The sequence below is a fragment of the Typha latifolia genome, chromosome 7, assembly GCF_019914945.1.
Source record: "Typha latifolia isolate L0001 chromosome 7, TyphaL0001v2, whole genome shotgun sequence".
Lineage (NCBI taxonomy): Eukaryota > Viridiplantae > Streptophyta > Magnoliopsida > Poales > Typhaceae > Typha > Typha latifolia.
The window spans coordinates 1,474,262-1,501,236 of record NC_133092.1 but is presented as its reverse complement, the minus strand read 5'-3'; the positions used below and the strand labels follow the sequence as shown (position 1 = coordinate 1,501,236).

Here is a 26,975-nt window from a genome sequence, read left to right as displayed (position 1 = left end):
CCAAACTTTGTGCAAGCTAACTTGGCACTTAACAAACCTAAACCAATTAGGAAATGGCCTCTTCTTCAATCCATAATCTCGTCCATTCTAAGGATACCATGCACATAGCTACTAGGCCGAAGATTACTGCTCTCCCCACTAAAAACCTATTCAATTCCGTGCCCATGAGACACACAAGATCTACCAAACTAAGTCATAGCTCTCCCACGCGGCCGCCATTGCGCGCCGTGGCCGCCGGTCGCCCTAATGCGGCCCGCGAGCCGCCAAATGAGCTCGAAGAATCTCCGATAAAGATCGCGATCATCGGGTTCGGCAACTTCGGGCAGTTCATAGCCCGCGGGATCAAAAGGCAAGGCCACATTGTTCTAGCAACGTCTAGATCGGACTACTCCGAGTACTGCAACCAACATGGCATCCAGTTCTTCCAGTGAGTCGACAATGATAAGTAGCTAGCTACAGTTTTGATAGTATCTAATTAATATATATGCTAACTTTGGTTGTCCATTTGGGTGTAGGAGTATGGATGCTATGTGCGAAGAGCAACCGGATGTTGTCTTAGTGTGCAGTTCAATTTTGTCGACTGAAAGCGTCCTTCGTGCAGTCCCTCTCCACAAGCTGAAACCTGACACTATTTTTGCTGACGTTTTGTCCGTGAAGCAGTTCCCGAGAAATCTTCTCCTTGAGGTGATAACCTCATTTAGTGAGCTCCTTCTTCTTCTTCTTCTTCTTCTTCTTCTTCTTTTTTATGTCATCAATGTTCTAAGCTTGTAATCGGATGTTCAGGTTCTTCCATCAGGATTTGGGGTAGTTTGCACGCACCCAATGTTCGGACCCGAGAGTGGGAAGCATGGCTGGAACGAGCTGCCATTTGTTTACGACAAAGTTCGAGTCTCTAATGATGGCATGCAAGCCAGGAGATGTGCCCAGTTCTTGAGCATTTTTGAGCGTGAGGTTTGTTAGTTTATATCTTGCAAGAATGCAACTTGGTAAAAGAAAGAGTGGCTTTAATTTATCTCCACCCTCTAATTAAATAATTTTAATTTTCCAGGGTTGCAGAATGGTGGAGATGAGCTGCGAGGAGCATGATCGCCATGCTGCTGGTAGCCAATTTATTACCCACACCATTGGGAGGTAATTAGATGGAAATTAAAGGCAAGTGCTACCAAATGCGATGCTTCTGTAATAATGCTTAACTATTACGCTTAATTGTGCAGGATTTTATCTCATTTAGAGTTGGAGTCTACTCCAATTAACACCAGAGGATACGAGACCCTTCTAAAGCTGGTAATGGGATTGACAACTTAATGGCATGAAGTTTTACTTAGACATTATATATATTAGCACTTCTGACTTCATTTCATTCGATATCTGGTCTACAGACAGAGAATACCATAAGCGATAGCTTTGATCTATACTATGGACTCTTCATGTACAACGTGAACGCCTCAGAACAGGCAAGTTCACATACATTAACGTTTATTTGTTGGTATCCATCGCGTGTGAGGAGGTGTGATAGTTTTAAAGCTTTATTTACTGTGCCTTTCCAAGTACCATAGCTCGTCGGAAAACTCACTCTGACTAAAATAATTGGTGGCAGAGCTGTCCATATTTCAGGAAGATTATGCTTCACATGGTTAATACTTAATAGACTCTGCACATGGAATTATTCCTTTCTCTGGGTTTCCTCGGTTGACACCTTGATTAGGAAAATATCAAATCTGGACTTAAAACAATTATTGACAAGATCCCTTTTTCTTCTTTTTTTTCTTTCATTTTGCTTGATATATTCTTTGCCTCATTGACACTTGTCTTCAATCTTCATGCTGATGGCAAAGATAATTTGTTTGTCCACAGATTGAGAACCTCGACAGGGCATTTGAGACAGTGAAGCAGAAGCTCTTTGGGAGGCTTCATGACATACTTCGGAAGCAAATTGTGGAAAGAGTTCCAATGCAAGGAGTACCCGCAAGAGGAAGAGAAACCAACATCAGCAATTACTTCTTAGCCGATGCCGAGAAGATCACAACGCTCTCATACTTTTCTTCCCCTGCACAGGATGAGAGCAGGGCAGATGAAGCGACTCTGTCTTCGTGAGTACTTCGGCAGAGAGGCAGAGACATGACCATTTCTTTTTTACTTCGGAGTTGTGTTTATTTATTAAGGAATAATTTTTATTAATTAACTATTAGTCGGAGAGCAGTTGATAATTTGACATGATCCGGCCTAATCTTACCAGATTTTGTGGGCCAATTGCAACTTGGCCCCTCGGTTGTCTTTTGTCCTTGGGTATATGACATCTATTTGCCACTTTTCTATGTTATCCATATTTGATATTTCAAGAGTAGTAAACCTACTCTTTTTTTAGTAATCTCAGCTAATCCTTTTTTGGGAATGACAATTAATGAGCAAGATGAAAATTTTGCAACTAATAATCTTAGATGCCTGAATTTGGAACAAGCTGCACATACTCTGTCAGACAATTTTAATATATACCTACAGATGGCGTACAGGCAAACCAATTCTTCTCTTAAAACAAACCAAGAAAACAGGATTTCGACCAGAGGCCGATTAAATCAGAAGCATGGATGCTATAACACCAGAATCACAAAATTCATTCAAATCCGAGCAAGTCTTCTTGAGACAATTAACCACAAAAGGAAAAGGAAGACCAACGCATACATAATTAAAAATTCCATAATTTCAACCAAGCAGACAAAACGATGGCCAGCTAAAGTATAATTAACGATCCACAAAACAAGAGGGAACCGTAGTGGCTTCACCAATTCATGATAAATTTTAAAACACTTACAAAAGCTTCCAAGCTATGACGTCAATACTATAACTAAGACAATGACAACATGGGATGGAAAGAGCTGAAGTGCAAATGCAGCAGATGATTTCGAACTAACCTGAAAAGGGATTACAAGTTCGCTGTAAAACTGAGTACTAGAACCATTTGAACAAACGCTAGAAAACAGAAAAAGGAAAAGAAAAAAAATTGAAGCAACCCGAAGATAAAGGCCAACTTGAACCACCCCAGCTTCCTCAACCTTCCATGCAGGCTTCACAGCAGCTTCAATCACTGCAAAAAATAAAATAAAAGGACATATCAGGCACCAGCTAAACAAGAGAGAGTAGAAAAAAAACAAGGTGGCATTGAAAAACATGCAAAAAAGTTGAAGCAGAATAGCAGATCACCTCTGCATCTTCACCTGCGCCAGTCTTTCCGGTGCTCTCACGAATATCCTCTGCAATGTTAAGAAAAGAAACAACATTTCAGGAGAATATCACAATAATGAGTAAATCATGACAATCTATAATACAGAACCTCATGTGGTACTGATGAATAAAGCATTATGTATAATAGGAAAGTTAACTTGCTGTGACAAATCTCGCCGAACTGCCTATGCACTAGATAAGCGGAGCCAATGAATACAAACAATAAAACTGTAAATCCACAAAATATAATGATTTCAGCAAATTCAATGAAACAACTTCAAACTGACCGCTCCAGATATATAAAGAGCTAAATATAACGACATCCTTTTAAATTCTTTAAACATACAGACCTCAATAGTGGGAAGAGTTTTCCAAAGATAGAAAATAGTACAAGACAAAACAACAAAAGAAAAAGCAATTGCTGCATGGACATCAATAAATGAAAATTCCTTATTGGCAGATAAAACAGTAGAGTATAAAAAATATTAAAGACTTCTCAAAATAATTAGCTGTATGCAATAAAGATCTATTATCTGGATAAAGAATACAAAACCACTAAATAAGTATTACTCTCGGATAGTAAGATTGTTAGATTTAGAAGAAATTTAATCTTTCATAACTGAATTGAGTAACTAAGGAGCTAAAAGCCGAAAGAAATAAAGGGATAAAGAAATCAATCACAATGGAATGCCAATAGTTAGCTGATGTGGCCTCACTAGTCATTAACACCATATCACAGGACAACAGATTGCTGCTTGCATTTTGTTTCGTTTGTACTTAAATCCTAACTAAGCTTACTACTACATATGTGAAACAGCTTATTCAAGGAGTCTACAAGTAAAAAAGGTGATCAAACTTTATCTCCAATGCTTTACTGATAAGCTACATAAAAGGAAACACAAATATGTAAAAATTGAGACATTAGTGTTATGTGAAAATGGAGGAGATATTAATACTATAATATAGATCCATAGAGAAGTTCCTCTGATTAGAGATCAGCCAAAATTGGATATTTTTTGAGTAGATAGTAGATTACTAGAAAATTTAGCATCTGACATGTACCAAGATAAATTGTTGAACCTATTTGCTTACTAGGTCAGAACAGTCCATTTAATATTGAAATGGAAGAAGGTCAACAATCTGTATCAAAAACAATCCAGGCAATATAACCAAAAAAAAGGTTCATCAGAGAACATATCATAAGCATAGCAAAAGTGAAGTTATCCGCATGCAGCTTAAATGAAAAAAGAACTGTTACACATCTTATAAAATACAGAAGTATGATAACGTTTTTTTGCTTAATGTTGGGCCACCACTCATTAAGACATGAACACCCAACCCCACATTAAAATTACTATTACCTCCATCCTCAGGGATGTCAGAGGTCCATAAGGTGAGGTTATCCCTCAAGAGTTGCATGATCAATGTACTATCTTTGTAAGATTCTTCACTCAGTGTATCAAGCTCAGAAATCGCTTCATCAAAAGCTTGCTTGGCAAGGTGACAGGCTCTGCGATTCAAGTTAGATTAGTAACATTGAGATAAAGAACATGTCATTCATTATGGTTGATATACTATACCTTTCAGGCGAATTCATAATTTCGTAGTAGAAGACAGAGAAATTCAATGCCAAACCCAGCCTTATTGGGTGTGTGGGAGAGAGATCTGCCTCTGCGGTGCTGGAAGCAGTCTGCAAACAGGTCAACACATTAAAATAAAAGGAACAGGAATGGTTAAATGTAAAAGCTATTCTCTAAGTGTTAGCTGTAGAGCGTATTTGCTATATAGGAAAGTAAATCAATTCAATGTTCGAGGACAGAAATGCAATTACCAAATGACAACTAGGAAGTGCATTTCTTCAAGAAAACACAATGGAATAATTGAAATAAAAACGGAAATGTGTTAGGTTCTCTTAGAACCAACAACATGAGATAGCTGAATAAATGCTGGGACTCACATTGCTACTGACGCAACCAAAGGGAACCTAATAAGAAGCTCCGAAACAGAGATCACTCAATCAGACTATTATTATCCAAATTGTTCCAAGATCTTGATGGAATGGCATTTCAGTGATGCAGTATATTAGAAAATTGAGACTAGATGAGGACTTTAGAAAACATGTTTCAGATGATTAAAGAAACCATTTAATATTTAATACTGGAAAAAGACCATGAGCGGGTGGGAATATTGGAAGCATTAAGCCATTAACAATTAAAGTAGTGTGTAAGGTCCGTCATAAAACTATTAGACAATTTCTCTATTTCATTAAAGGATACAATGTCGTCTGTAGAAAAAGTTCTTCAACTACCACAAAGTTAGAGACTATTACAAGCAAATGGCTTACATAATCTTATTAAATTGGAAGCGTTATATCTCAGAATTAGTACTTCAATAAAACCATTTCAGCATTCCTAGATCAAATAATAATAATAACAATAATTAAAGTGGACGAAACTGTAATTTTCTCAGCAAAAAATATCGCGACAGTTTCATAAAAGCATCAATCCGATACCGTACAAGCCAGCAATTTTGAATATAGGCTTAACAAGAAATGCAGTCGAGAAGTACTATAACAAAGTCTTGAACAGGGAAAACTACAATCAGCATGAGCACTAGCCACCCAAACAGATATCCTATGAAAAATCACAGCACATACCTCATACGCTTTAAGCGACTGCTCTGCGACCTCTTTCCTCTCATTCCCAGTCTTGAACTCCGCCAGGTAACGATAATAATCTCCCTTCCTGAACAAAATCAAGGAACAGAACTCAAAATCATTAAAAACCCCAAAGATCCACCAAATTTACAACAAAAGACGTCAGATCCAGCTCACATCTTGTAATAGAACACCGAAGACTCCCCGGCCGCGGCAGAGGGGATGAGGTGCTCATCAATCACTTGCATGATATCGTTGCAGATGTTAGAGAGCTCCGTCTCCACCTTGTGCCGGTACTCCCGGAGCCGCTTCACGTGCTGCTCGTTCCCCTTCGACTCCTCCTTCTGCTCGATCGAGGAGAGGATCCTCCACGACGCCCTCCTCGCCCCGATAACGTTCTTGTACCCCACCGAGAGCAGATTCCTCTCCTCCACCGTAAGTTCCACGTCGAGCTTTGCCACCTTCTTCATGGCCTCCACCATCTCTGCGGATCGAAAGAATCGAGCTCAAAACCCTAACTCTAGCCCTAATCCAAGGAGATCTGGGGATCGAAACCCTACCGTCGTAGCGTTCGGCCTGCTCGGCGAGCTTGGCGATGTAGACGAAGCTCTCGCGCGACTCCGACGCCATGAAAGATCGGATCCGATCGCCTTCTTCTTTATTTCTTCCTCTCGATCGATTTGGCTTGGGTCAGCTTTTGCAGCAGGAGTGATAAGAAAGGGGAAGAACGGGGAAAATAGAAAAAAAGGGGCCGGCAGTGGCAGACTCTACTATTTGTATGATATGACAGCTACGGTCAGATTTGAGACGAGTCGGTGGAGGGGAGTTTGAACCGTTGGATGTTAGACTAGGAGGATCACGTATACAATTATAGCCGAGTTGGAAATGAGGTGGGCATAGAGCCGTGGACCCAAATAAATTTTGGTGGGTGTGGTGGAGCAATCATAGGTGAGATGTTGATTTCCATAGTGTGTTCCTTTTTGCAACTTTAGACAAAATAAGAAAAGAAATATATATATATATATATAATTTTACAAATAAATTATTTCTAATTTTCTGTTGAAAAACAAAAGAATTAATATTTTTACATTAAAATTAATGTTAGTCAGAAAATTACATAAAGTTTAAAATTATAAGAGAAGGATGTATTTTCCCCCTGAAAATACTGTATTTATTGAGATAATAGTGTTTAAACTGAGAATCTAATGTAGTTATTGTCTGATTAATTTTTCAACAGAAAAATAATATCTTACTTTGAAAAAGAAAATCAAGAATTGAATATAAGAAGAGAATATAACTGTTGGATTTGGATCACATCATAAAACAACACAAAGTAGGAGATTTCTCTATCTCTCTTAATTGCAGCAATCCCCTTGATTACCATCCAAAACCCCGGTGGCACTGCTAGTACTCCTCTCCAGCTTCTTCCAGCACTGGTGCTTCCAACACTGGCACTGCCCCTTTCTCCTAAAACTCCCCAAAATTCTCCCCGCACTTCCCTGATCCTTCTCCTCCTGATCCTCCTCCCTCCTAACCAAACTCCCCGACGGCGTCAACACCGCCGCCGCCCTCCCTCCTCCTACTCCCTCCCTACTACTCCTCGCCCACAAATCCTTCATCCTCCTCCTCACATCGCACGCACCTTCCACGTGCCCTCCTGCGCCGCAAAACGCACACCTCGCTTCCTTCCCTCTCCTCCTCGCGTCGCGCGCGCCCTCCGCCTGCTCCCAGCTCGTCGCCAGTCTCACCGCGTCCGCCAACGTCTGCGGCTGCTGCGGTATGACCCAGTCCTGGAAGTCTTCTCTCAATCCGTCGATAAATATCCCTTTTAGTAGGCCGTCGGGTATCCCGTGCTCCGGCCACCTCTTCAAGACCCACTGCATGCGGAGGTGGTAGCGGTTTACTGTCTCGGCGTCGCCCTGGGAGAGGGACATGAGCTCGGACCGGGCGCGATCAGCGAAGTCGGGGCGGCGGAATGCACAGAGGAAGGAGAAGCGGACGTCGGGCCAAGCGAGGGAGGGGCCAAGGGGCTCGACGGTGAGGTCATACCTGTTAGAATAAGTATTAATACGGTATTATTTAACATGAAATTAATATATGCATTTACATATGTATGAAATTGTTTCAGTTAAACATTATTTACTCATAGGAGATATAGATACAAATCAAACAGAATTAATTAAAGTTTTGGGTCTTAGGAAGAGTGTTAAAAGTACCATAGCGCGGCATCATCGTCTAGAGACGCGGGAAAGATGCGAGCGGCGACGCCGGGGTCCGCCGCATTGTTGGCACGGCACACACGGTCGAAGCGGGCGAGGTGGGCGACCGGGCACTCGCCGGCGTCGCCGCGGAAAACGGGGAGAGGTGCCACGTTGACATAGGTGGGAGGGATGAGGGGCGGGGTGGAGGAGAGGTGGGATGAGTTGGAAGGGTAGAAAGAGGGGGAGAAGGATTGGGAGGGGAGGGATGCGTCGCCGTAATTGGGCTCCGCGTTGGAGGAGAGCGAGGTGAGTTCTTGGTACCTTTGGCCGTTGTCGGCAGCGTCTTCGGATTGGGAAGGGGAGGGGGAAGGGGGAAGTCGGCGCCGATGGTGCCTGCGGCTGCGCGTGGGGTACCCGGAGTTCTCCATGGAGGGAAGACTCATCTCAATCTCAAACAGAGAAGAAAAGTGAAGAGAGGCTGTAAGAGAGAGAAGTATTGGTGCGCAGAGGGAGTGGATTAGAAAACGTAGTGGGAGAGCCGGAGAGGTCGCATCGCTTCGGGTTTTAACTTTTTAACTTTGAGTGAAGCGGCACGTGAGTGCGTCTCAACGTTTCGGGCCTTCGGGGTAGGTGGCCATCCCGGATTGGTTGAATCAGATATTTACGAATCCACTATGGCGTTTGACTCAGCCACTGAGCGATTGACTTCGTCAAAAGATCCTAAACTTGAAAGAGTGGAGGTACATGCAACACAAACTACAGAAGAAGTCCTTTTACTTATTTTACATTTACAATATGGAGGAGGAGAAAGCATTTCTACAGCTAGAATCCTTTTGCCAGTAAAAGGGAAACTATATATATATACATACGTACACACATAAGTGTATCTTCACATAATCGAACAAGCATTCGGGTTGTCGTCGCTAAATATAGCGCGGGCTTTGTCGTCGACGATGTGGTTGTAAGCCGGCCCGTGGTAGTATCCATGCAAGTTAGGGTCGTCGTAGCCATGCTTGCGATAGTTGTAGGAGTTGGCGGCTTTGGCGTTGAAGATGAAGCGATGGGCCGGAGTGGGCTGGTGTTGCTGGTAGTACTCCTGGGTGTATGTGTGGTACTCCGGGTTGAACGGCCACGGCCAGTACACTGCCCTCTTATTCGTCTTCCTCACCGTCTTCAGAGCCTTCTCCTGGCTCATCCATCCGGTGACCGTCACCTTCTGCTTCGCCATGTCTATGTCCACGTCCTGCACACCTACAGTGCACCATACTAGACTCTCACCAACTCTATGCTCTGTTTTATATTATCTTTTAAAGATAGAGATCTCATGCAAAAGTACTTTCATCTTACTCTATGAGGGAACGTGTTATATAGTGCTAGTTAAGAATAAACTTTCTACCTTCAAGCTTGAGAAGGGCTTTTCTTACTTTGCTCTCACATCCAGAGCAGTCGATGCTCACCAGCATCTCCACAATCTGTACGCCAAGTTAAATAAATTTTTCGTAAAAATCTGGATAACTATGTCGATCGAAACGGGTTAACTAGTGACAAAGCCAATCTTAAGAGATAGAAGAAAGCAAAGGGCTAGAGAATAAAAGAGGCTAACCGGCATCTTGGCTTTTGCTTGGTTTTGGTCTTTAACTCCCCTGTTGATGTCTAAAAGCGTTTGCTAGCACTGCACAGGTTTTATATAAGATTTTGTGGGATATAAAATGGAGTAGGTATTCGCGGTAGGGTACGTAATATAAGTCAGTTTTGAATATTAAAACGTAGTCAAGTAGACCGACCTTTTTAGTAGCTTTCAGCCATTTTTCCAGAAAAAGCGATGTTCGAACCAACGGGATAGTGCCACGTCGTTCAGGCTCCTTGATTTTTGCTGCCTATTTCTTCCAAAAAAAAACAATTAAGACGAAAACGCAGAAGGTATACATCTCCAAAACGCTGGATAGAGCCAATGAGACAGCGACAAAATGAGCAACAATAATACCTGGTAAGAAATTATTGGTATTGTGAGAGAAGTCCATGTGGTCGTAACACACTAACCCCGTCTTTGCCCAACTACGAAGGAAGCCTTCCACTTGGAAGGGAGAGTGACGTGGACATTTGGTAAGCCAATAGAGCTGTTGGAGAGTTACATCGGCATGCATCACGATAGATGAGATGGGCAATAGAATAGATTAATAGGTGATTCTTATCGCATAAGCGTTGATTAGAAGTGGTTAAGTTGAAAGATAACCACACTGTCCAGTCAAGATAGTATATTATTTAGGCTTGTATAATGTATATAGAATTAAGATGGGTCATAGATTGCGTGTTTGATACAGGATACTGCTCACAGCACATCAATTGAGTGTGTCTAATTAAGTCAAGATTCACTCATTTTAAAGTTCCACTTCTTTGCAATGCATTTGTCGCAACTCTTAGAAAGAAAACATACAGTTGTTTCCTTTTCCAGTTCTAGAGATCAAAAACAGGTTCAGGCATGAGCTACAACCTGAACAACTACAACCTTAAATAGAAGGAACTCCAGTGAAACTCTCAAGTACAAAAGATCAGCGATCTATGCAGTTAGATATATAAGCTGTTGTCATCGAAGATCTGCATGACTCCTAGGGTTCTCAATCACTACTCGGCAACTGCCTCAACAATTTGTATAAGCCAAAGACATTCTTTTCTTGCCATTTGTAAGGGATGAAGAAAGAACGGTAAGTTGCGGGTGATAGTTCTCGATCCAGGAAAGGAAGAGCTGCCAGGGTCTGAAAATATTTATTCAGTCAGGGCATGAGAACATGGATAGTGTTATACATTAGGGAAGCTGCTGTAATGAAAAAAAAAAAAAAAAGCTAATAGAAATGACATGAATAATCCATGGAGAATAAAAATAAGTGTACCTCCCACTTTGTTAAATCAGTCCCACGAGCAGGATGCGGCCGTTTCAGATTGAGTTCTACAAACAAGGTACAGGCTTTGATGTCTCTAAGCTGCAAAAACAGTTGATAAATGACTTCTTAAATCAAAGAATGCAGAGAGAGAAAATATCACGGTTAGCAGATGGTTAAAGAGATTACAAATTGCTCCTCAGATGCCTTGTTCTTATTGTTGAAATAAGGTGGGGCAGCTGTGGTGCCTCCCAGTGTTGCATTAAAAGGAAATGGAAGAAGCCCTCGAAATCCATCATCCACCCATCGAACTTCACTAACATAGGAGGGTATGAAGAAAGATGAAGGGTAGCGATGCCACTCACTTCCAACACATAGAATAGATCCTATAATAAAAGAAAAGGCTATCAATAATTCCAAGTATTTGAAGATGAGTATCAATTTCTTCTGACATTTGCCAAGGAAAAGTTTAGAACAAAACTATCTTAGATTTAATCCATTTTCAGAGCAATACATGATTTAGGAGAAAATGGTTAGACATTTTTGCACTGATTTATAATTTGAGTAAAAGTTCATGGCTATTTTAATGGAAATTTGATGTATAGGAGCCACACATAATAATCTCTGGTACATGTTCAAATATTTTTGTTACCTAAAATGTTGACAAAATTCTTACCAGTTCCAGCATCTTCATGATGTTCTAAATGCTTATAGATCTGCATTGGAGCAGAGTATCCATTTATAATGGAGAATGTCCGGCTGTGCGAGGCACATAATATAAGGCCAAGAAACAAAGGTCTAAGTCCTTTTGCGATCTGTTTTCACAACAAAACATAAGACAAATGATATTATGCCGTACTTATTTTAGAAAAATAAAAGGGAAGGATGTCAGCACCTTAACTTTACCTTTACAAGTATTCCATCTTCAACGGCATACTTGTCACGGAAAAAGTCTGGAAAACTATCTATGACAGCTGTAGCTGCAACACATATAAGTGGGTAAATTGGATAGAGAAACCTGCAATAGCAAAAGAGATCATTGAAATACGTGCAAACTGAATTCATACCTTACAGTAGTTTTACATAAGCAGGCTAACAAAAATTGCAAGATGAGAGAATGAAAGTTGATACATTTCAACACAAGACACTCCTCATACTAAACATAAAAATACTATTGATAAGCAAGCGCATAAAAGAATTACTCGCCGCAGCTCCCATATGTTCAGTTTCACATACAAAGTGAACAGGAAGAACAAGTATGCATCTCCAGCCTATATAACACCTAGGATAGGCGCAGTTTAACAAATAACAAGCGAAATGGAACCAGCGATATGCCCTGAAGCAACTTTAACTCATCTTAGCAACAATGATAAGCACCTCACAAGTTACTTTATTCTCTCTTGGCACAAAATCTAATATCCTAAATGATCTCAAGCGATATCATGTTTGATTGACATGTGAAATTCCACTATCCCCTCTTTGTTCACACACAGAAAAGAAAAATTATGCTGAGGCGGCTACATAAATACAAGACAAAGAAGAGAACAGTGCACGGTGAGTAACTTCTGCATCTTTCAAGTTGTTTGATGCTATGCAGAGTGGTAGGGGGTGGCAAGCTTGAGGACCTGTAGTGAGGTTCCTCTAAGTATCTATAGTTCTATACCTCCTGATGCATATAGAAGCACATTGAAGGAATCTTTTGAGAAGCTGCATGATGAGTATATCATCACCTCGGTGGCTACCTTATTTGTATCTTCTTACTTATCTAATATCTAAAGTTGCATCAAGCAAAGATAAGCCTATTTGGAAAACTACTATTAAATTGACGTTCTATCTTTGTTATCTCCTTTTTGTTCATAAATAAATTGAGCATTTAAGGAGAGAACAGTTCAACCCAACCGCAGGTTCCAGATTGTTAAGCTTCTTGGACCCATGCAATATATACCATTTCCAATAATTGATAGAGAAGCAGAGCTTCAAATTAGTGAAAATCAGAAATAAATGTAAGAAAGCCTGTGAAGATAAGAATTATCTACAATAATTATGTTTGATGTTCAGGTTAAGGAAAAAGTAACCTTTCTTCTTTGTGGGCCTGTAAAGACATGAAAGCCAACCATATATAAACTGGCGAGATAACAATTAGCAGATCAGGTGCATATTTCTTCCTCGCAATTGGTAGTATTCCCACAAAGAGTAAAGCAAGAATGAAGCAAAAGTTGAAGTTGTTGAATCCGTTCCTCAAATAAAAGAGGAGTCCTTCAGTTCCATATAAGTGACTCTCACCACCTCCAAGTACATTGTACTTTAGCAGATTGAACACTGAGGAAGTCCATCTGCCATAGCAGTGATAATCAGCAAGTACAGAGAAAGCCTGCACAAAAAAATGATTGTAATCATTAATTGTGTGAGAAAGGAATAAATCACTACACAAAATAATAACATGATGTTTACAAGCATGACTTACAAGAAGGCTCAAAGATGTAAGGAGCCCAGATAAAAATACTTTTTTAAATGGCCCCCTAATTAACGAGTAAACTGTGACTGGAAGAACCACCAAAATAGAGAAAGGCCAACCAAGGATAACCCCAGCAGCTGCAATAGCAACTGCAAAAGCATATTTCTCGAGAAGGAATAATGCTGAGGAAAGAGTGACAGCATACATGGAAAAGGTACTTGGCAGGAAACCTGATAAGAACAAAGAAGTTCAGATCATTGAAGCCTTAATAAAAGAATGGAGATAACTGTTGCTGCACCACAGCCCTATTGGTTAAGCACCAAAATGATGTCGTCGAAAGACTCAAAACATAATAATGAAGTACTAAGTTGAATTAAAGGACAAGAAATTTACTTGTACTTGCGAAGAAACAACCACTTGTTAAGCACAACATTGCAAGACTATAATAACCAAGCCTCTTCCCATATCTCCTCGAGAGGGCAATCACCAGAATTGTCTCCGTAATAGTTGAGATAAGACCAAGAAAGAGTCTCACTGAGTAGAACACTTGAACCTTAGATACAAAATCACAAGACAGATTAATAATTGATAGAAAAGAAAATGGGAATTATCCTGTAAGAGTCAAAAATTAAGCAAGGAGAAAAATAGCAAACCTTTTCCTCACTGAAGATTAAAGAAGCAGGTCCAGCTGCCAGCGCATGAATGAAAATGTATAAATATGATCTGAGAGCAAACTCAGAGCTGCAAAGAAGTACAAAACATAAGTACCATTTGACGAATTATAAGCAGATAGAGTCAAATTCAACTTTTCCTTAAATAAAGTAGTGAATGCCATGCTTATATTGCACCACTTAACCAGTAAAGTAATATGCAATGCTTTAGATTTCAGAACTGTGTTGAAGGAAACACATCATAAAAAGCCAAGGCAGCATAAGTAAATAGTGTAAGCATGGTGCTGAACATGTATCAAGTTTTTAAAAAGCTGTGCAAGTTGTAGACGGTCAGACAAGGGACCATGTAGCGCCCAGAGTTCAAGACTGTTTAAAAGTAAACAAACAAAAGATATAATAATTAGAAAAGAAGCTAAAATTAATTTATACAATCTAAATAATATATTAATGCAGTCTTGTTAAGAACAATAGTAAACTATTAAAATCCATTAATTCATTCAACATGTATAATGATTTTGAATTTCATAGTCTATCTATATACTAAATTATGATATGAGATGCTAAGGCGGTCACCTAGGTGGCACTTAAGTGGAGCCTACTTATATTCTAACTAAGATGGGAGCTTAGGCATTAAGGTGAATTTTTTTTGAAACAATGATATGCATGACATCACATTGCTTGAAAACAACAACATAAGTGACTAGGATAACTCATACTTAAATATGGAATGTCAAGCATCTGCCGACGTACTGTAAATCAAAGCATTATCATCTGCAGTCAACTTTTATCTTGCATGGCCATCAAAATCTGTCTTTGAATCAATTTCTAAATTATGTTGTGAAATACCTTTCATTGTTCATTGATCACCTCTAGATCATGTCATGTCCGATATCTTTTGCAGAATGGTTTCTTTTCAAAAAGAAAAAAATATCTTTTACACAAATCTTACCGGAGTGTATATATATATGTAATTTGCACCTTTGAATAATTTCATTGTACATATCCAGCAAGACAAAGGGCAAACAAAGTGGCAGGTCAGTTTGAGCTACCATTCCTCATTGCTAGCCGCTTTAATTTAGAGCATCCTCTTTTATTGCACTAGCTATGATGAAGTCCAAGTCGAAGTTGGATTTGTATCGTTCTTCTTACGAGAACAAAATGTAGAGTCATTTGAAACAACTGTTGCTCCAAATGCAGGTCCAATGCAGGATGTAATTCCATATTACAAGCTTGCTAGTTTTTTTTTCATCTCCTTTCAAATAAAATACACTAAATCCATCACTCAAAATAAAATTCGCAGCAAACCCACCTTTGGCAAATTTGCTACTACCACCACTAAAATCACAAGAAGCCAAGATCACAACTTCAACAACACAACCGAACTATAACCAATTCAAACGCTATGCCAGAGTGATAAAAGGAAAATCTACAATTCTGAGAAATTAAGGGTTGAGAGCTAACCTGTACTCCCAGGTCTGGAACCCAGACTTGTAGAGGAGGTAGTGAAGGGGCTCCCAGTAGTTGAAGACCTCGTCGCAGTCGTGGAGGATGTTCGAGGTGGCGCTCATGTGCCGAAGCATCCCAAGAAATATCATCGGAAGCACCCACCCCATCCTTCGCCCTTCGCCTTCCCCTTCCCCCTCCCTCCTCCCCTCTTTGCGCTCCTTCGAGTACGGATCCGGAGACGAGTCCCGATCCGTCTCCGACGTAGCCGGACGGCGATGGCGAGCCACCGAGAGAGCCATAACCTATTTCTATTGATCTCTCTCTCTCTCTCTCTCTCTCGCTCGAGATCGCTCGCTTTTGATGCAATGGGGGCTTCTTTTACTCTTTCCACGCGCTATGCACGTGATATATGGTGAATTTGGAATGCCTTTAAGCTTGTTTGAGAGGCAAAGTATAATGTTGACTTATCTATCTACGTATGCCTAATATTGGTTGTCTAGAATGATGTCTTTTGAACCTCTTGATCAGAGTTTGTTTACAACTAGATATAATAACACTATAATTTGATAGCCAGTTTAGTTATTCAAAATCATATCCATGAACAATGAACTAATTCACTTCTGGGTTCAAATTGTACCTTTAAACCTTAACAATTTTTTGCATCTACGAATTTTCTTTAATATATATATATATATATATAGGAAAATTCTTTCATGAGAAAAAAGATAGAATATGACCCATCTATAAAGTTAATGTATAGGAACTCCATACATAATAAAATCCAATAATATCAAACGTGCTACTACGTGTAATAATCCAAAAACTATAAACGAAAAGGAAAGATGAAAGATGTCCTCTTGTAGGCTTGTTGTTACTCCTAAGGTAGCAACTTGCACCTCCTGGGCCAAGTTTACCAGGTTGACTGTGTAAAAGGAGATCCTTCTTGTGCTCAAGATAGCTCATAGCATTCTTTGTAACTTACCATCGCAAATCCAATTGATCGAATTATTAGTAGTTGTACTTCAACACTGCAAGTATATTGAACAGAACCGGAGAGAAGATTTTAAAAACTTAATTAATGCTTCAAAACAGATGGTTAAAAGCCAAAAACAGAACAATAGAGTGGAAGTTAGCACTTCTCTCAGGCCCTTGTCATGCACACTAGTGGATCGAGCTTGATAAATTTGGCCAACTTAGGGCGAGAAGGTCCAAGTCTGCACTAGGAGAAACAAGATGAAGAGAGGGGAGGATATTTTATTGATGCATATTCCAACACTCTTCTATAGACAGTGGATATTAAAAATTTAGTGCTAATTTTGATATAAGGCCCCCTCCTCCTCTGAAAACTATGGGAAATTACTAAGTGAGACCCCCCCTTTGAAATTAGGAGCTCGCTGCCTTTAGATAAGTGTAAGTGGTAGTGTGAAGCTGTGTGATCTATTGAAGAGGTCACTGAGAAATTCTGCTGCAACATGAGAAAGTAGATTATTTTTATTTGAAGTCCACTTCTTTGATTAAATAGAATTTTCCAGGATCAGATATAGCAAATGATGCTGCACTCACCCAATTAGAAAATTTGTTATGCCATTCACCCCCAATAGACACCCATTTGAGAATAAAATAGGTACTAGATGGTAATTCATTAATGCTTTCTGCAATAAAATAGATGAGATAATAATGCTCCCTGGATCGTTTAGCATAATCAATTTAAAAATTAATATTTTCCAAGATGTCCAAAAAGCAGGGAGGATTTAAGAATTAATCACCACAAACTTACAAAGTAAACATAAAAACCACTCTATCGAATAGTTGGCTTAATAGATCTTTTACATCTAGACAATGGCAATCTCTAAATGCCAGTGTAGAGGGCGGTTTCAGAAGGGAAAAAAAAGAAGTGTAGGGGAAGGGTTAAAACATCTGTTATCATCCAAAAGATTGAAAATGATTTTCTTCTCTTTATAACTCATCAGAAAAGCAACTTACCGAACCTATTTCATCTGCCATTGTCACTATTTAATGATGAAAACAGATTTATACACAAAGATGAACCCTATGTCTTCACAACCATATGTATCTAACATAAGAATAATTATAGAAATAAACAAAAAGAACTAAGAAAGGCCATCAAAATATAATTACATTAAAGGAACGGATGCTATTTTACATTTCAGCTTGCACTAAGCTGAATATATAGAAGAAATATATATGCATCTCTGTTTGTTGAGATGTCACATATCGCTCCAACTATCATCATCGCCGCCCTCATCACTACCCACAAACGCCTGAAAAAGAAAAGATGAAAGAGATTATGAAAAGAATGAAAACATTGCTTTATCAAAAAGAAAGAAAAATGAGAAAAGAAAAGGAAAAATTGAGATGACTGTGACCTGGCGGATTGCATTTGCTTTCTCCAGGATTGCAACAACACTACCATTGGTGGCATTCTCAGTTGTCAAACTTGGCTTCGATGTGGTGGTACGTCTCAGGTTGAATGTCTACAGGATAGCAACATGTTGAATAACAACCTTTTTGTATAGTAACTAAATAGAACAACTCTTTTAATAAGACAAAAGTAGCTATGATGAAATCCAAAAACACTTTGTCATGCTCCTAATAATAAATAGCTGGGTCTACTACACTTTTCTCATAAAAGGAAAGGAAAAGCTACAAAATCCAAAAGCAGTTTTGCCAAATAATTTTTCTAACCAGAGTTGCATGCTGAATGTTAATCTGACCTAAAGGGCAGTAAATTGCCAGACCTCGCCTATTTCAACTCCTATCCCACAACTTAGCAGAAGAATCACATACAATACAAATGATATTTGGAAAAAAAGAAAAAGGGAATTGCAGTTCACGTTCATTTCTTGCCTCTTTATAAAGAAGCTACTCCAATTATTTAATTGAGATACCTTATTTCTGATTTGATGGAGCAACTCCTCCCTTTCATCTAATTCCTTAGGAATCAATGTATCATTCTTCTCGTGCCCATTAATCTTCTGTTTATCCTGCTGCAGGCATTGATCAAATATAATAATTAGAAACATCAATATTTTTTAAACATCACATATAACCAAAATAGTAGGATAAGATAAACCATCAACATGATTGGCAGTCCTGATCAATGGCTGTGGTGTAACACAATAACATGCATAATTTTTCTCTATTATAGTTACCATTAAAATAAATAAATCAGATCAAGTTATTAGCCCTAGATAGAGATCATCCTATATTATTCGTTGTCTAAGTTCTCCAATAACTAAAGAAGATATCTCACATCATTAGCTTTTAAAGAACCATTATCTTCTAAGTGTTATTTTACAAATATCCCTCTCAAACCTTTCCATTTATATGCCACTACATTCTTTCAGTAATTATATGACACTAAAAGACAAGATTGAAAGATGCTTACTTCTTCCATGACATTATTTTTGAAGCTTTAACCTCATCCAAGATGCAGATGATGATACTCAATGTGCAACTGCTTGCCCATTTTCTTGTTTTTATGTCAAAATAATGGTATTCTTCTTGGAAAACTTACAACAAGAAACTCATGGAAGCTAATAAATAAAACAGGACAGAAGGAAAGCACTACTATCTTTAAAATGAAGACTACCTTATTCCTGATTTGACAAAGCATTTCCTGCATTATTTTCATCTTCGGTGAATGATCTGGTTTTATCTTATCATTTGGCTTCTCTGAATCGAGCTACACAAAAAAGGTATAAATGTGTATTAGAAGAGCTAATCTACTAAATTTCACATTCTCTTAATTGAAAACTTTTAGCAAAGTGTTGAACAGAAAATTGTACTATACCATCTTTCTGAGCTGTTGTAGTGGCAATGACCCAGAGAAAGGTGTTGCCGTTGCTGCAACTTGCTGCTGCGTAGAAGTAAAATTTGGTTGTAGACCATCCAACTGGTTACACATGTCATCAACTTTAGCATTCTTTTTCTCACCAACTGATGACTTTGTCATCCTCCATTGCATTGGAGGGAGAGGGGGTGGGGGCGGCATCTCGTTTTGATTTTCCGATGTCAAACTTACTTGATTTTGTATCAGGGAATCAGAAAATTCACTTTGTTGACTGTTCAAAGATGTGATGGAGTCAAGACCAGGAAGGTCCATAGCAGGAAGAGATTCAAGAGATACTCTCCCATTCTCAGCATTCATTGTTGTTAATGCACAGGTTCTACCTATGCTGGTGAGATTCATCTGCTCAAGCCCCGCATAACAAGAAATGGATGGTAAAGATGGAATCTTGTGTGAATCATCATATAACTCATGCTCCTTATATCCAATTACATCTTCTTGCTCCCACAGCTCAGAATTTGAATACGAATGAGGACTGAGAAGATCCTCTGAAGAGTATGGACACGATCTACAGAAAGTGTCATCATCTGATTCAGATCCACTATCTGCCAAATGAAAATCAGATCCTGGAAGCAACTGAAATGTCGGAAACATCAAATCATCAACATTTTCATGGAGATTGCTATTAGAAAATTCCAACTTTAGTTTGGAGATCCCAGAACCATTCATAGGATGGAAGGAGATTTTCATATGTTCAAGTGGCGGGGAAGATTGCCCAGAATGATGAGGACCAGAGGAGCTTGACATTTTGGTTGATCCATGTGCAACCTTTTCTTTGGCTTGATGAGATGCCTGAGGGACAACTCCATTTGGCATTTTATCTAGAAGAGAAGATGCTTGAGGGACAACTCCATTTGGCATTATATTGTTATTACTTAGAAGGGAAGATCCCTCAGGTTTTCTAGGATCAGAATTCACTGCTCCAGATGCTGCGGAGTCATCAGGATAAGTAAGAGAACCTTTTCTTTGAATAGTATTAGCAAGCAATCTATGAGCAAGACCGGAAAAGCTGGATGAGATGTTCATTGTGCTGTTGAATGGATCATAATATTTTGGCTCAATACTATAAGCCACTGGTGAATCAGCCACTGCAGATACATTGCATTTTCTTGCCAGGTCAGTTCCACTAGAGTAAGCATGAATGCCATTTGTGGGGTTGTCTTGAATTTCATGAAGTTCACTAGGGGAATTCAGCTTATCAGACTTATCACCATGTTGATTGTCCTCAAAACTTGGAATGCAGTTGGAAGGATCATTTGGTTGAACTGCAATAGATGTTCTGACAAACAATTGATCACAAATTAAACTGCTCTCATTTGTGGAATTAATATGTTCTCCATCCATTCTCCCCACAAAGTCGGAATTATTGGACACACTCCCATCTAGTGTATTCATTGCATCTGATTTGACTGCAACAGCACTATTGTGCAATCTAACACACAACTTGTTGCTTGAAATATCACAGACAGGATCTTTAGAAGCAGATACAGTTTCCTCCCTCACAACATTCAGGGCACCTTCCGGAGGTTTCGAAGGTTCAAGTCCAAAAAGACAAGCATTTGTCCAAAGTTTGGTGGAAGATGCACCAGAAGTAACAGAAGTAGGAGAACACTGAGCTATCCATGTCTTTGACACTGTTTCATTGGCAAAACTTGTCTGCTCACTAGAAATGCTAGACTCAGAAGACAAATCACAACCACTTATTTCACAGACAGTCTGTCTACCAGCATCATGGCCATTATTTGTAGGAGTATCATTGACAACAGAACACCCTAGGTTTGGAGATAAGTCACTAACCTGAGGCAAGAGCATATGTACTGAACTATCTGAAGTGACCATATTTGATAAATTTTGGGACTCATGTTGGTCCATGGAACCATGAGATGTACTAAGAGCCTCAGCAGAAGATATTTCACCATTTTGAGCAGCAAGGGACTGTGTTCTATCTCCAGATTTAAATACCTGAGAATCGCAATTAGGAGGTGCATTCACCTCCCTTTTTGTTTGGCACTCAGCCTCTGTTTCTGTTTCGGATTCCAGTGTATTCAGTGCATCCATATAGTTCTCTGCCCCACTGGTGACTTCATCAAAGTTAGTTGGAACAGATGATGATACTGGCACTTTAGCAATATCACATATGATCCCTTGTTCTCCCAAGTTTTCAATTTTGACATGGTCTCTGCACGGCTGTTCAAAGCTCATATGCAGAGACTCCGACTCCCTAACCCTGTCCATAATTATGTCATCACAAGAGATGGGACTTGTAGGCCTAACTATCTCAGTTTTTTCATCCCAGGTAGAAGAAGGTGATCTGGGAACACTTTGTTCGACCAAGGAATCATGTTGAGAATCATCTGTTGAACCATTACCATTTACTTCGTCATGTAGAATGGATGTAGAGGCATCGCTATGTTTATTATTTAGGTTAGCATCAGATATTTTATCATAATCTATCTCATCAGGCATCACTGAAGGGTTTGATTCTAAAACATTTCCAACAAAGCTCAACCTGGTCTTCGAACCAAAAGAAGTGGATCTACTAGAAAGGTCAGGATTGTATTTCATATCAGGTGTAGATCTGTTATCTGAGGTCTGTCCATTTGTGCTTGGAGATGCAAACCGTGTTCTGCTAGCAAAGTTGTTTGACATAGATTTGAGATTCTACCTACAGTCTAAGATAAGAAAAACATATTGAATAAATCAAATTCCTTTAGTAAAAAATTAGATGTACCTGCTATCCTGCTGGGATGGACTTAGTCCACGTTGAAATTCACCATTCCTAAACCGTGATACTTTTCTCTGTGTAAGTTATATATTAAGAAAGATAGTCAGGTTCTATTGTGAATGCAGACTCTTAAGCATCAGGAAATGACGTGTCTAAGAAATCAAAAGTTCATACTTGAAGTTCCGGACTACATATAACAGAAGCATCAAATATTGAACAGTTTTTTCCCATAGGAAAAACTTTGTTCTAAGTGGCTAACACCACTTCAATTAAGATAATTGAGGACGGAAAGATTCTTTAAGAGCATTGAAAGGAAGTATACAAAATTGAGGCAGTGTTTCATTAGTGTATAAGCTAAAAATGCAAATAAGGAGTTTATACACATTTTGATAAGGAAAGAAGTGTGATAATTTTATCACTCCCTCACTTGAGATAGAAAAATGTGCACAACTTCATGTTATGCACGTTAATCATACTTAAGCACATTTCTAAAGAGAGAGTGGTGATTGGATGCTATTTATAAATAAGGGGAAGTTAATTCGCAAATAATGGAGGCTTATACGCTAAGCAAAAACTGCCTTAGTTTGTTGACTAATTTACTAGTGAACAAATATGAAATATGCCCAAACATGGGCACAGCCACAAGTTCAAAGGGATTTTCACTTTCTTGCAAGTTGGAGAGCCACATAAAAAGAATATGATGTGGCAGTTAAAGAGAGCAACAAAATGACTATGCACAGATTGGTACTTGTAAACTGCCACTTCCATCAGTTGAGCATCATCAAACTTGTGCGCTGTCACTGTAGCATGTCATCTCACAGGCAATTGCACACCACCATAAAAGGATTGAATTTATTGAGTACTATTTAAGATATTTGATTGGTTTTATAACCCGGAAGAACTGGAATTTTAATTCCAGGAACAAATGTTACTCTTAATTAATAATGTTATACTGGCGTACTTACTAAAATATTATAGGAAAATATTAGAATATCTGGGACTAGGGGTTGCCATATTTTATATTATATAAGCAATTCCAAGGGTACAATAAAAATGAAAATTAGAGAAGGACTTTTATTTGATATATGAAAACAAAAGCACTGAGTACCTTGATTTTCGGAGCTTTATATTCTCTGTGTATATTCTCAGCTTTTTCCTTTTTTTCCATATTCCACGCAGTCTTGAAGTACGATGGATCTGAATATCTCTTCAAACAAGCTCCAGCACCAGCACTGTCAAATCTGGAAAGTGAGACCAGATTTAGTACACAGATATGCATATGGAGGTCTGTAATATGTATATGCAATCATGCAAAGCTTACTTGTCAAGCAAGTACAGACGCGGCGGATCACGGCATTCTTCATATGAGTCCATCATAAAGCGTGGCAAATCACTCGATAATAGGTGGCTTTGCTTCATCCGAATATGGGTATGCCAGTCACAACCTGAATTTGAGATTGTATATCAAGAAATTAAACAAACCTCACCAATGTTCTGCACTAACAAATGAAAGAACCTAGCAGCCATAAACCACGGTTTGTCTTATTTAACATCCCTATGTCAGTGAAATAGCACGACGACATATGAATCTGTCTATTTTGTTTCTTTGGCTTATATGTGTCATAAGATTACCATTCCTGTCTTCATCTAGACACCCTATTTCATAATCTATATTTTTTTAGTGATGCATCAAATGTTACATGATGCAGGAAATAGTCATAGTTGTAGAATTCCTCGAGCCAATGTATCTCCAATTATTTTACAAGACAGATTTTAACCATTTCCTACCAAGATGGAACAAGGATATGGATGACAAGTTCAGCCAGAAGGATCATTGGAAGAACAAACCAAAGGTGCATATTAGTTAATACCCATTTTGCCATCATACATGACAAAATTTCTATAGGTATCTTAATACCTGCTACATATGCAAAATGTATGTGGGCTGTCTGTCCCTGAACGGCCTTCTCCAAAGATGGAAGTGCTGTTTCAATGTTTTGCACTCGATTCAGCACTTTACAGCCCCTTGCAGCTGTTTCTGTCACTTGTTCATGCAGGTCATGAAAGATATCTGCAGCAAACCTGTGGCATTGCAAAAGTTTGTCTCAGTACAGACATGATCAACTACACAATTCACAAGATCAGACAGATCAACAGACCATCAACAGCAAGCAAATTGAATTTTAATATGAGTGGTCGAGTAAACTTAAATTTGTATGCAATGCAATCGGAATTTTAACATGAAGCCTCCAAACTTTGCCGAGAATACTTTCAACTTGTAAAAATTAGTTGTGTTCTTCATTAAGTATCATATACCTTATATGTAATGCAAGTTAAAAGTTACCACCTAAAAGAATCAAAAGGTAAAATCTTATTAAGAACTCGAATCTACCATAAAGAATTTTTTTTTTTTTTTTTAAAAGAGCAACCTTGAGGAAAAACTTAGAACCTAATCCCAGTTGCAGTACCACACGCAATTGAGTGCAAAGAAGTCACAGAGGCAACTCCTACCCATCCCAAGAAGAAGTCAATCTGGTACTAAATACAGTAAGAGTAGGCTTAAGAATGCAAAGAATCCTACCATCTAAAAGAGCCAAACACTAAATCTCATCTAGAGCTCAAATTAAACTCAAATTTCAAGCACCGGAAATCGTAACCATCAATCCAGACACCAAAACCCCATCGCGTCACCAAAAAAGAAACGAGAAAAGCCAAGAGACAGTACTCGGCGAGATCCCCCAATTGCCGCAAGATCCCCACGAGCCCCGCGACCGCGACCCCATCGAGAACCGCCTTCGAGTCCTCCCTCTTCGCCGCTCCTCTGTACAACTCCGGATCTCCCAATCCGTACTCGTTCCTCACCTCGAACCGAACCAGAGGCATCGTCCTGTTCTTCACTCAGCACCTCTCCCCTTCTTCTGGCGCACAGCCAAGTACCGGACTCCACTCAAGATCCGAAGATGACGGGAGCTCGGTTTCGAGCGCTCATGGCGGAGGCGCCTCTCTATAAGGATTCGGCGGAGGCGACCGTACCGCAGTAAAACGACGCCGACTTCGCAACCTCCGAGCTCGAAGTCGATGGCACCACACTCTCCTGGCTTTCGGCTCGGCGTGCGTCACACCTTGCCGTGTTCACAAGGCATCGCCAGTTTCCTCCGAGAAAGCATCATCACATCACATAAGAAAGATAACGGTAACGGTGTTTGCCCCGCTGCTGGGAAAATTACAATATGACTAAAATGCCCTCACATTAATTATAGATCTCTTAATCCTTAGCCTACCCTAGTTTTTCAAATGACCTCCTACATTTAGCCTTATTATGAAATACCATCTCACCGGTTATCTAATTTTTGCAACGCAATAGCAATGTGTTATCATGGTAACAATAAGTTGTTATTTAATTTTTTATAAAGACATGGACTTTTTCTAGAAAGGCCACTAAGATAGAATTCGAATTATAAATAGTTTATTTCAATGTCAGTATAATTATATTTCTTCTTAATTTAAGAACGTATATATAAATATTTTTTTAATTTAGAAAGTGTATATAATTAATAAAATAATTCAAAGAGTATATGCGAAAAATAATAATAATTTAAAGACAGTTCGGGGATCAAAATAAAATTATCCCTAGTTCATAATATAAGTGATTTTTTATATTAAAAAAATCCCTATACTTGGAAAAGGAGGCAGCCAAGTTATCTATGTCGAAAAAATTAGCTTTTATAAACACGGCTATACTTTAGTTATTTATTTGCAAAAGAAACCGGAAAAGACACTAATAAGGGCGTTTCTTTTAATAAAGACAAAATTTAGGGTCATAACTCAGAAAATGGTGACCAAATACACTGATTGGCCGGAGTTAATGGGTGGGGTTTAATTATTAATTGTTCTACAGAAAGAGATCGCAAAGTGGAGGAATTTTGGAGGGTGGGTGAGGGCTAAAATTTTTTTGTGATTATTATCTAAGTTGAGTACGAATAAATTTCTCCAACTACTACTGCTCTATGACTTGATGTTATAGTAGGCAAAGTGCCACATTTATTGCCTTAGACGTGCACCATGACGAATTTCATATAAAAGTTTTAAGTTATTATTAACTTATTATTATAAGCGTCTATGCAGGATATTTGGTTTTTTTTTTCTTTTTTTTAGAGAGAGGGAGGAAAATTACATCATTGGCCATGCAATTTTTATGTGTAATTATATTATTTATTGTGGACGAAGCAGTTGACTTTACTAGATAAATATTCAATTTGTCACTATGGAATTGCAGATTTTTATTTTATTTTATTTATTTTAGCAAAAGCTTGTAGGTGAGAGATATTTTTTTCTTTTAATTAAATAGCTATTCTACCTGGGGAAAAATTACAACACAGCAAAAATAACATTATTAGCAGGTGGGCTCTTATATTAGAAAGAAGAAAAATAATTACATAACTACCAAAAAAACTTTCAAAATATCATAATTTATCACTATTTTTAAAATATCATAATTTCCATGAAAATATTATGTTAGTTGCATATAACTAATCATGGTTATTTAAAAATCATTGATAAATCCCCCTATAATTGTAGCATGCCTACCCAAGCAGCCTATCACATTGCAGGGTAAAGGAAATTATTCATTTGACACCCTATGATATAAGAGTATTACTCCCCTGAAACTATGCAAGCAGTCAATTCCATTGACCCACCAAAGATGGTCCTAAAAAAGAGTCGATCCCACTCTCAGGAGGAGAGATGAATAGATGATAGATCTATACACTCATATTAATGCTAGCTCCGTGGTCCACTCACCAATGGTACAAGTATATATATATATATATATATATATATATATTATTTGTCAGCT

The 26,975-nt window shown here is 38.7% G+C and overlaps 6 protein-coding genes across 9 annotated transcripts; 1 reads left to right on the top strand and 5 right to left on the bottom strand.

The window, feature by feature from the left end:
* Positions 1–48: 48 nt before the first annotated feature.
* On the top strand, positions 49–2,269 carry LOC140791729 (arogenate dehydrogenase 2, chloroplastic-like). The gene is made up of 7 exons (XM_073142369.1): positions 49–427; positions 516–684; positions 784–951; positions 1,049–1,131; positions 1,215–1,284; positions 1,380–1,454; positions 1,855–2,269. Exons 1-7 carry the CDS (start codon positions 54–56, stop codon positions 2,092–2,094), a joined length of 1,179 nt encoding a protein of 392 aa, XP_072998470.1. The 5' UTR covers positions 49–53; the 3' UTR covers positions 2,095–2,269.
* A 407-nt stretch (positions 2,270–2,676) lies between these two features.
* On the bottom strand, positions 2,677–6,631 carry LOC140791728 (14-3-3-like protein D). Of its 2 annotated transcripts, XR_012109620.1 has the most exons (8): positions 6,436–6,605; positions 6,053–6,359; positions 5,876–5,963; positions 4,800–4,909; positions 4,581–4,729; positions 3,199–3,248; positions 3,009–3,082; positions 2,677–2,909 (listed from the first exon to the last, which is right to left on the bottom strand). XR_012109620.1 is itself a non-coding variant. In XM_073142368.1 (7 exons), exons 1-7 carry the CDS (start codon positions 6,503–6,505, stop codon positions 3,080–3,082), a joined length of 777 nt encoding a protein of 258 aa, XP_072998469.1. In that variant the 5' UTR covers positions 6,506–6,631; the 3' UTR covers positions 2,677–3,079. The 2 variants fall into 2 exon arrangements, 1 of the variants encoding a protein (XP_072998469.1); XM_073142368.1 differs by having other exon boundaries at positions 2,677–3,082; positions 6,436–6,631.
* A 518-nt stretch (positions 6,632–7,149) lies between these two features.
* Positions 7,150–9,992, bottom strand: LOC140792357 (uncharacterized). The gene is made up of 5 exons (XM_073143309.1): positions 9,861–9,992; positions 9,680–9,748; positions 9,473–9,548; positions 8,092–9,327; positions 7,150–7,924 (listed from the first exon to the last, which is right to left on the bottom strand). Exons 4-5 carry the CDS (start codon positions 8,517–8,519, stop codon positions 7,231–7,233), a joined length of 1,122 nt encoding a protein of 373 aa, XP_072999410.1. The 5' UTR covers positions 8,520–9,327; positions 9,473–9,548; positions 9,680–9,748; positions 9,861–9,992; the 3' UTR covers positions 7,150–7,230.
* LOC140792127 (heavy metal-associated isoprenylated plant protein 29-like) lies at positions 8,966–9,685 on the bottom strand. Its single transcript, XM_073142967.1, has 3 exons — positions 9,680–9,685; positions 9,473–9,548; positions 8,966–9,366 (listed from the first exon to the last, which is right to left on the bottom strand). Exons 1-3 carry the CDS (start codon positions 9,683–9,685, stop codon positions 8,966–8,968), a joined length of 483 nt encoding a protein of 160 aa, XP_072999068.1.
* Positions 9,993–10,433: 441 nt separating the features above from the next.
* Positions 10,434–15,949, bottom strand: LOC140792356 (alpha-1,2-mannosyltransferase ALG9). The gene is made up of 10 exons (XM_073143307.1): positions 15,540–15,949; positions 14,061–14,148; positions 13,801–13,960; positions 13,417–13,637; positions 13,028–13,323; positions 11,859–11,970; positions 11,629–11,767; positions 11,142–11,338; positions 10,965–11,054; positions 10,434–10,829 (listed from the first exon to the last, which is right to left on the bottom strand). Exons 1-10 carry the CDS (start codon positions 15,821–15,823, stop codon positions 10,692–10,694), a joined length of 1,725 nt encoding a protein of 574 aa, XP_072999408.1. The 5' UTR covers positions 15,824–15,949; the 3' UTR covers positions 10,434–10,691.
* Positions 15,950–17,459: 1,510 nt separating this feature from the next.
* LOC140792009 (SCAR-like protein 2) lies at positions 17,460–25,321 on the bottom strand. 3 transcript variants are annotated; one of them, XM_073142775.1, is made up of 10 exons: positions 24,846–25,321; positions 24,039–24,202; positions 23,442–23,565; positions 23,229–23,361; positions 22,127–22,194; positions 19,339–22,024; positions 19,138–19,230; positions 18,434–18,532; positions 17,912–18,019; positions 17,460–17,806 (listed from the first exon to the last, which is right to left on the bottom strand). In XM_073142775.1, exons 1-10 carry the CDS (start codon positions 25,001–25,003, stop codon positions 17,753–17,755), a joined length of 3,687 nt encoding a protein of 1,228 aa, XP_072998876.1. In that variant the 5' UTR covers positions 25,004–25,321; the 3' UTR covers positions 17,460–17,752. The 3 variants fall into 3 exon arrangements, with proteins under 3 accessions (XP_072998876.1, XP_072998878.1, XP_072998877.1); XM_073142777.1 differs by having other exon boundaries at positions 18,434–18,529; XM_073142776.1 differs by having other exon boundaries at positions 19,339–22,021.
* Positions 25,322–26,975: the final 1,654 nt, after the last annotated feature.

Excerpts from the sequence above, each read along its gene's own strand:
- LOC140791729 (XM_073142369.1), top strand. The coding sequence starts at position 54 with ATGGCCTCTTCTTCAATCCATAATCTCGTCCATTCTAAGGATACCATG. Across the intron at positions 685-783 it reads CGAGAAATCTTCTCCTTGAG|GTTCTTCCATCAGGATTTGG; the intron begins GTGATAACCTCA and ends TCGGATGTTCAG. Across the intron at positions 1,132-1,214 it reads ATTACCCACACCATTGGGAG|GATTTTATCTCATTTAGAGT; the intron begins GTAATTAGATGG and ends TTAATTGTGCAG.
- LOC140791728 (XM_073142368.1), bottom strand. The coding sequence starts at position 6,505 with ATGGCGTCGGAGTCGCGCGAGAGCTTCGTCTACATCGCCAAGCTCGCC. Across the intron at positions 6,360-6,435 it reads GCAGGCCGAACGCTACGACG|AGATGGTGGAGGCCATGAAG; the intron begins GTAGGGTTTCGA and ends TTCGATCCGCAG. Across the intron at positions 5,964-6,052 it reads TCGGTGTTCTATTACAAGAT|GAAGGGAGATTATTATCGTT; the intron begins GTGAGCTGGATC and ends GATTTTGTTCAG.
- LOC140792357 (XM_073143309.1), bottom strand. The coding sequence starts at position 8,519 with ATGAGTCTTCCCTCCATGGAGAACTCCGGGTACCCCACGCGCAGCCGC. Across the intron at positions 7,925-8,091 it reads GACGATGATGCCGCGCTATG|GTATGACCTCACCGTCGAGC; the intron begins GTACTTTTAACA and ends TTATTCTAACAG.
- LOC140792127 (XM_073142967.1), bottom strand. Across the intron at positions 9,367-9,472 it reads AGCCCTTCTCAAGCTTGAAG|AGCATAGAGTTGGTGAGAGT; the intron begins GTAGAAAGTTTA and ends AATATAAAACAG.
- LOC140792356 (XM_073143307.1), bottom strand. The coding sequence starts at position 15,823 with ATGGCTCTCTCGGTGGCTCGCCATCGCCGTCCGGCTACGTCGGAGACG. Across the intron at positions 13,961-14,060 it reads TAATCTTCAGTGAGGAAAAG|GTTCAAGTGTTCTACTCAGT; the intron begins GTTTGCTATTTT and ends TTTGTATCTAAG. Across the intron at positions 13,324-13,416 it reads TTACATCTTTGAGCCTTCTT|GCTTTCTCTGTACTTGCTGA; the intron begins GTAAGTCATGCT and ends TTTTTTGTGCAG.
- LOC140792009 (XM_073142775.1), bottom strand. The coding sequence starts at position 25,003 with ATGCCTCTGGTTCGGTTCGAGGTGAGGAACGAGTACGGATTGGGAGAT. Across the intron at positions 22,195-23,228 it reads ATAAAGCTCCGAAAATCAAG|AGAAAAGTATCACGGTTTAG; the intron begins GTACTCAGTGCT and ends TAACTTACACAG. Across the intron at positions 18,020-18,433 it reads TCCATCAAATCAGAAATAAG|ACATTCAACCTGAGACGTAC; the intron begins GTATCTCAATTA and ends GCTATCCTGTAG.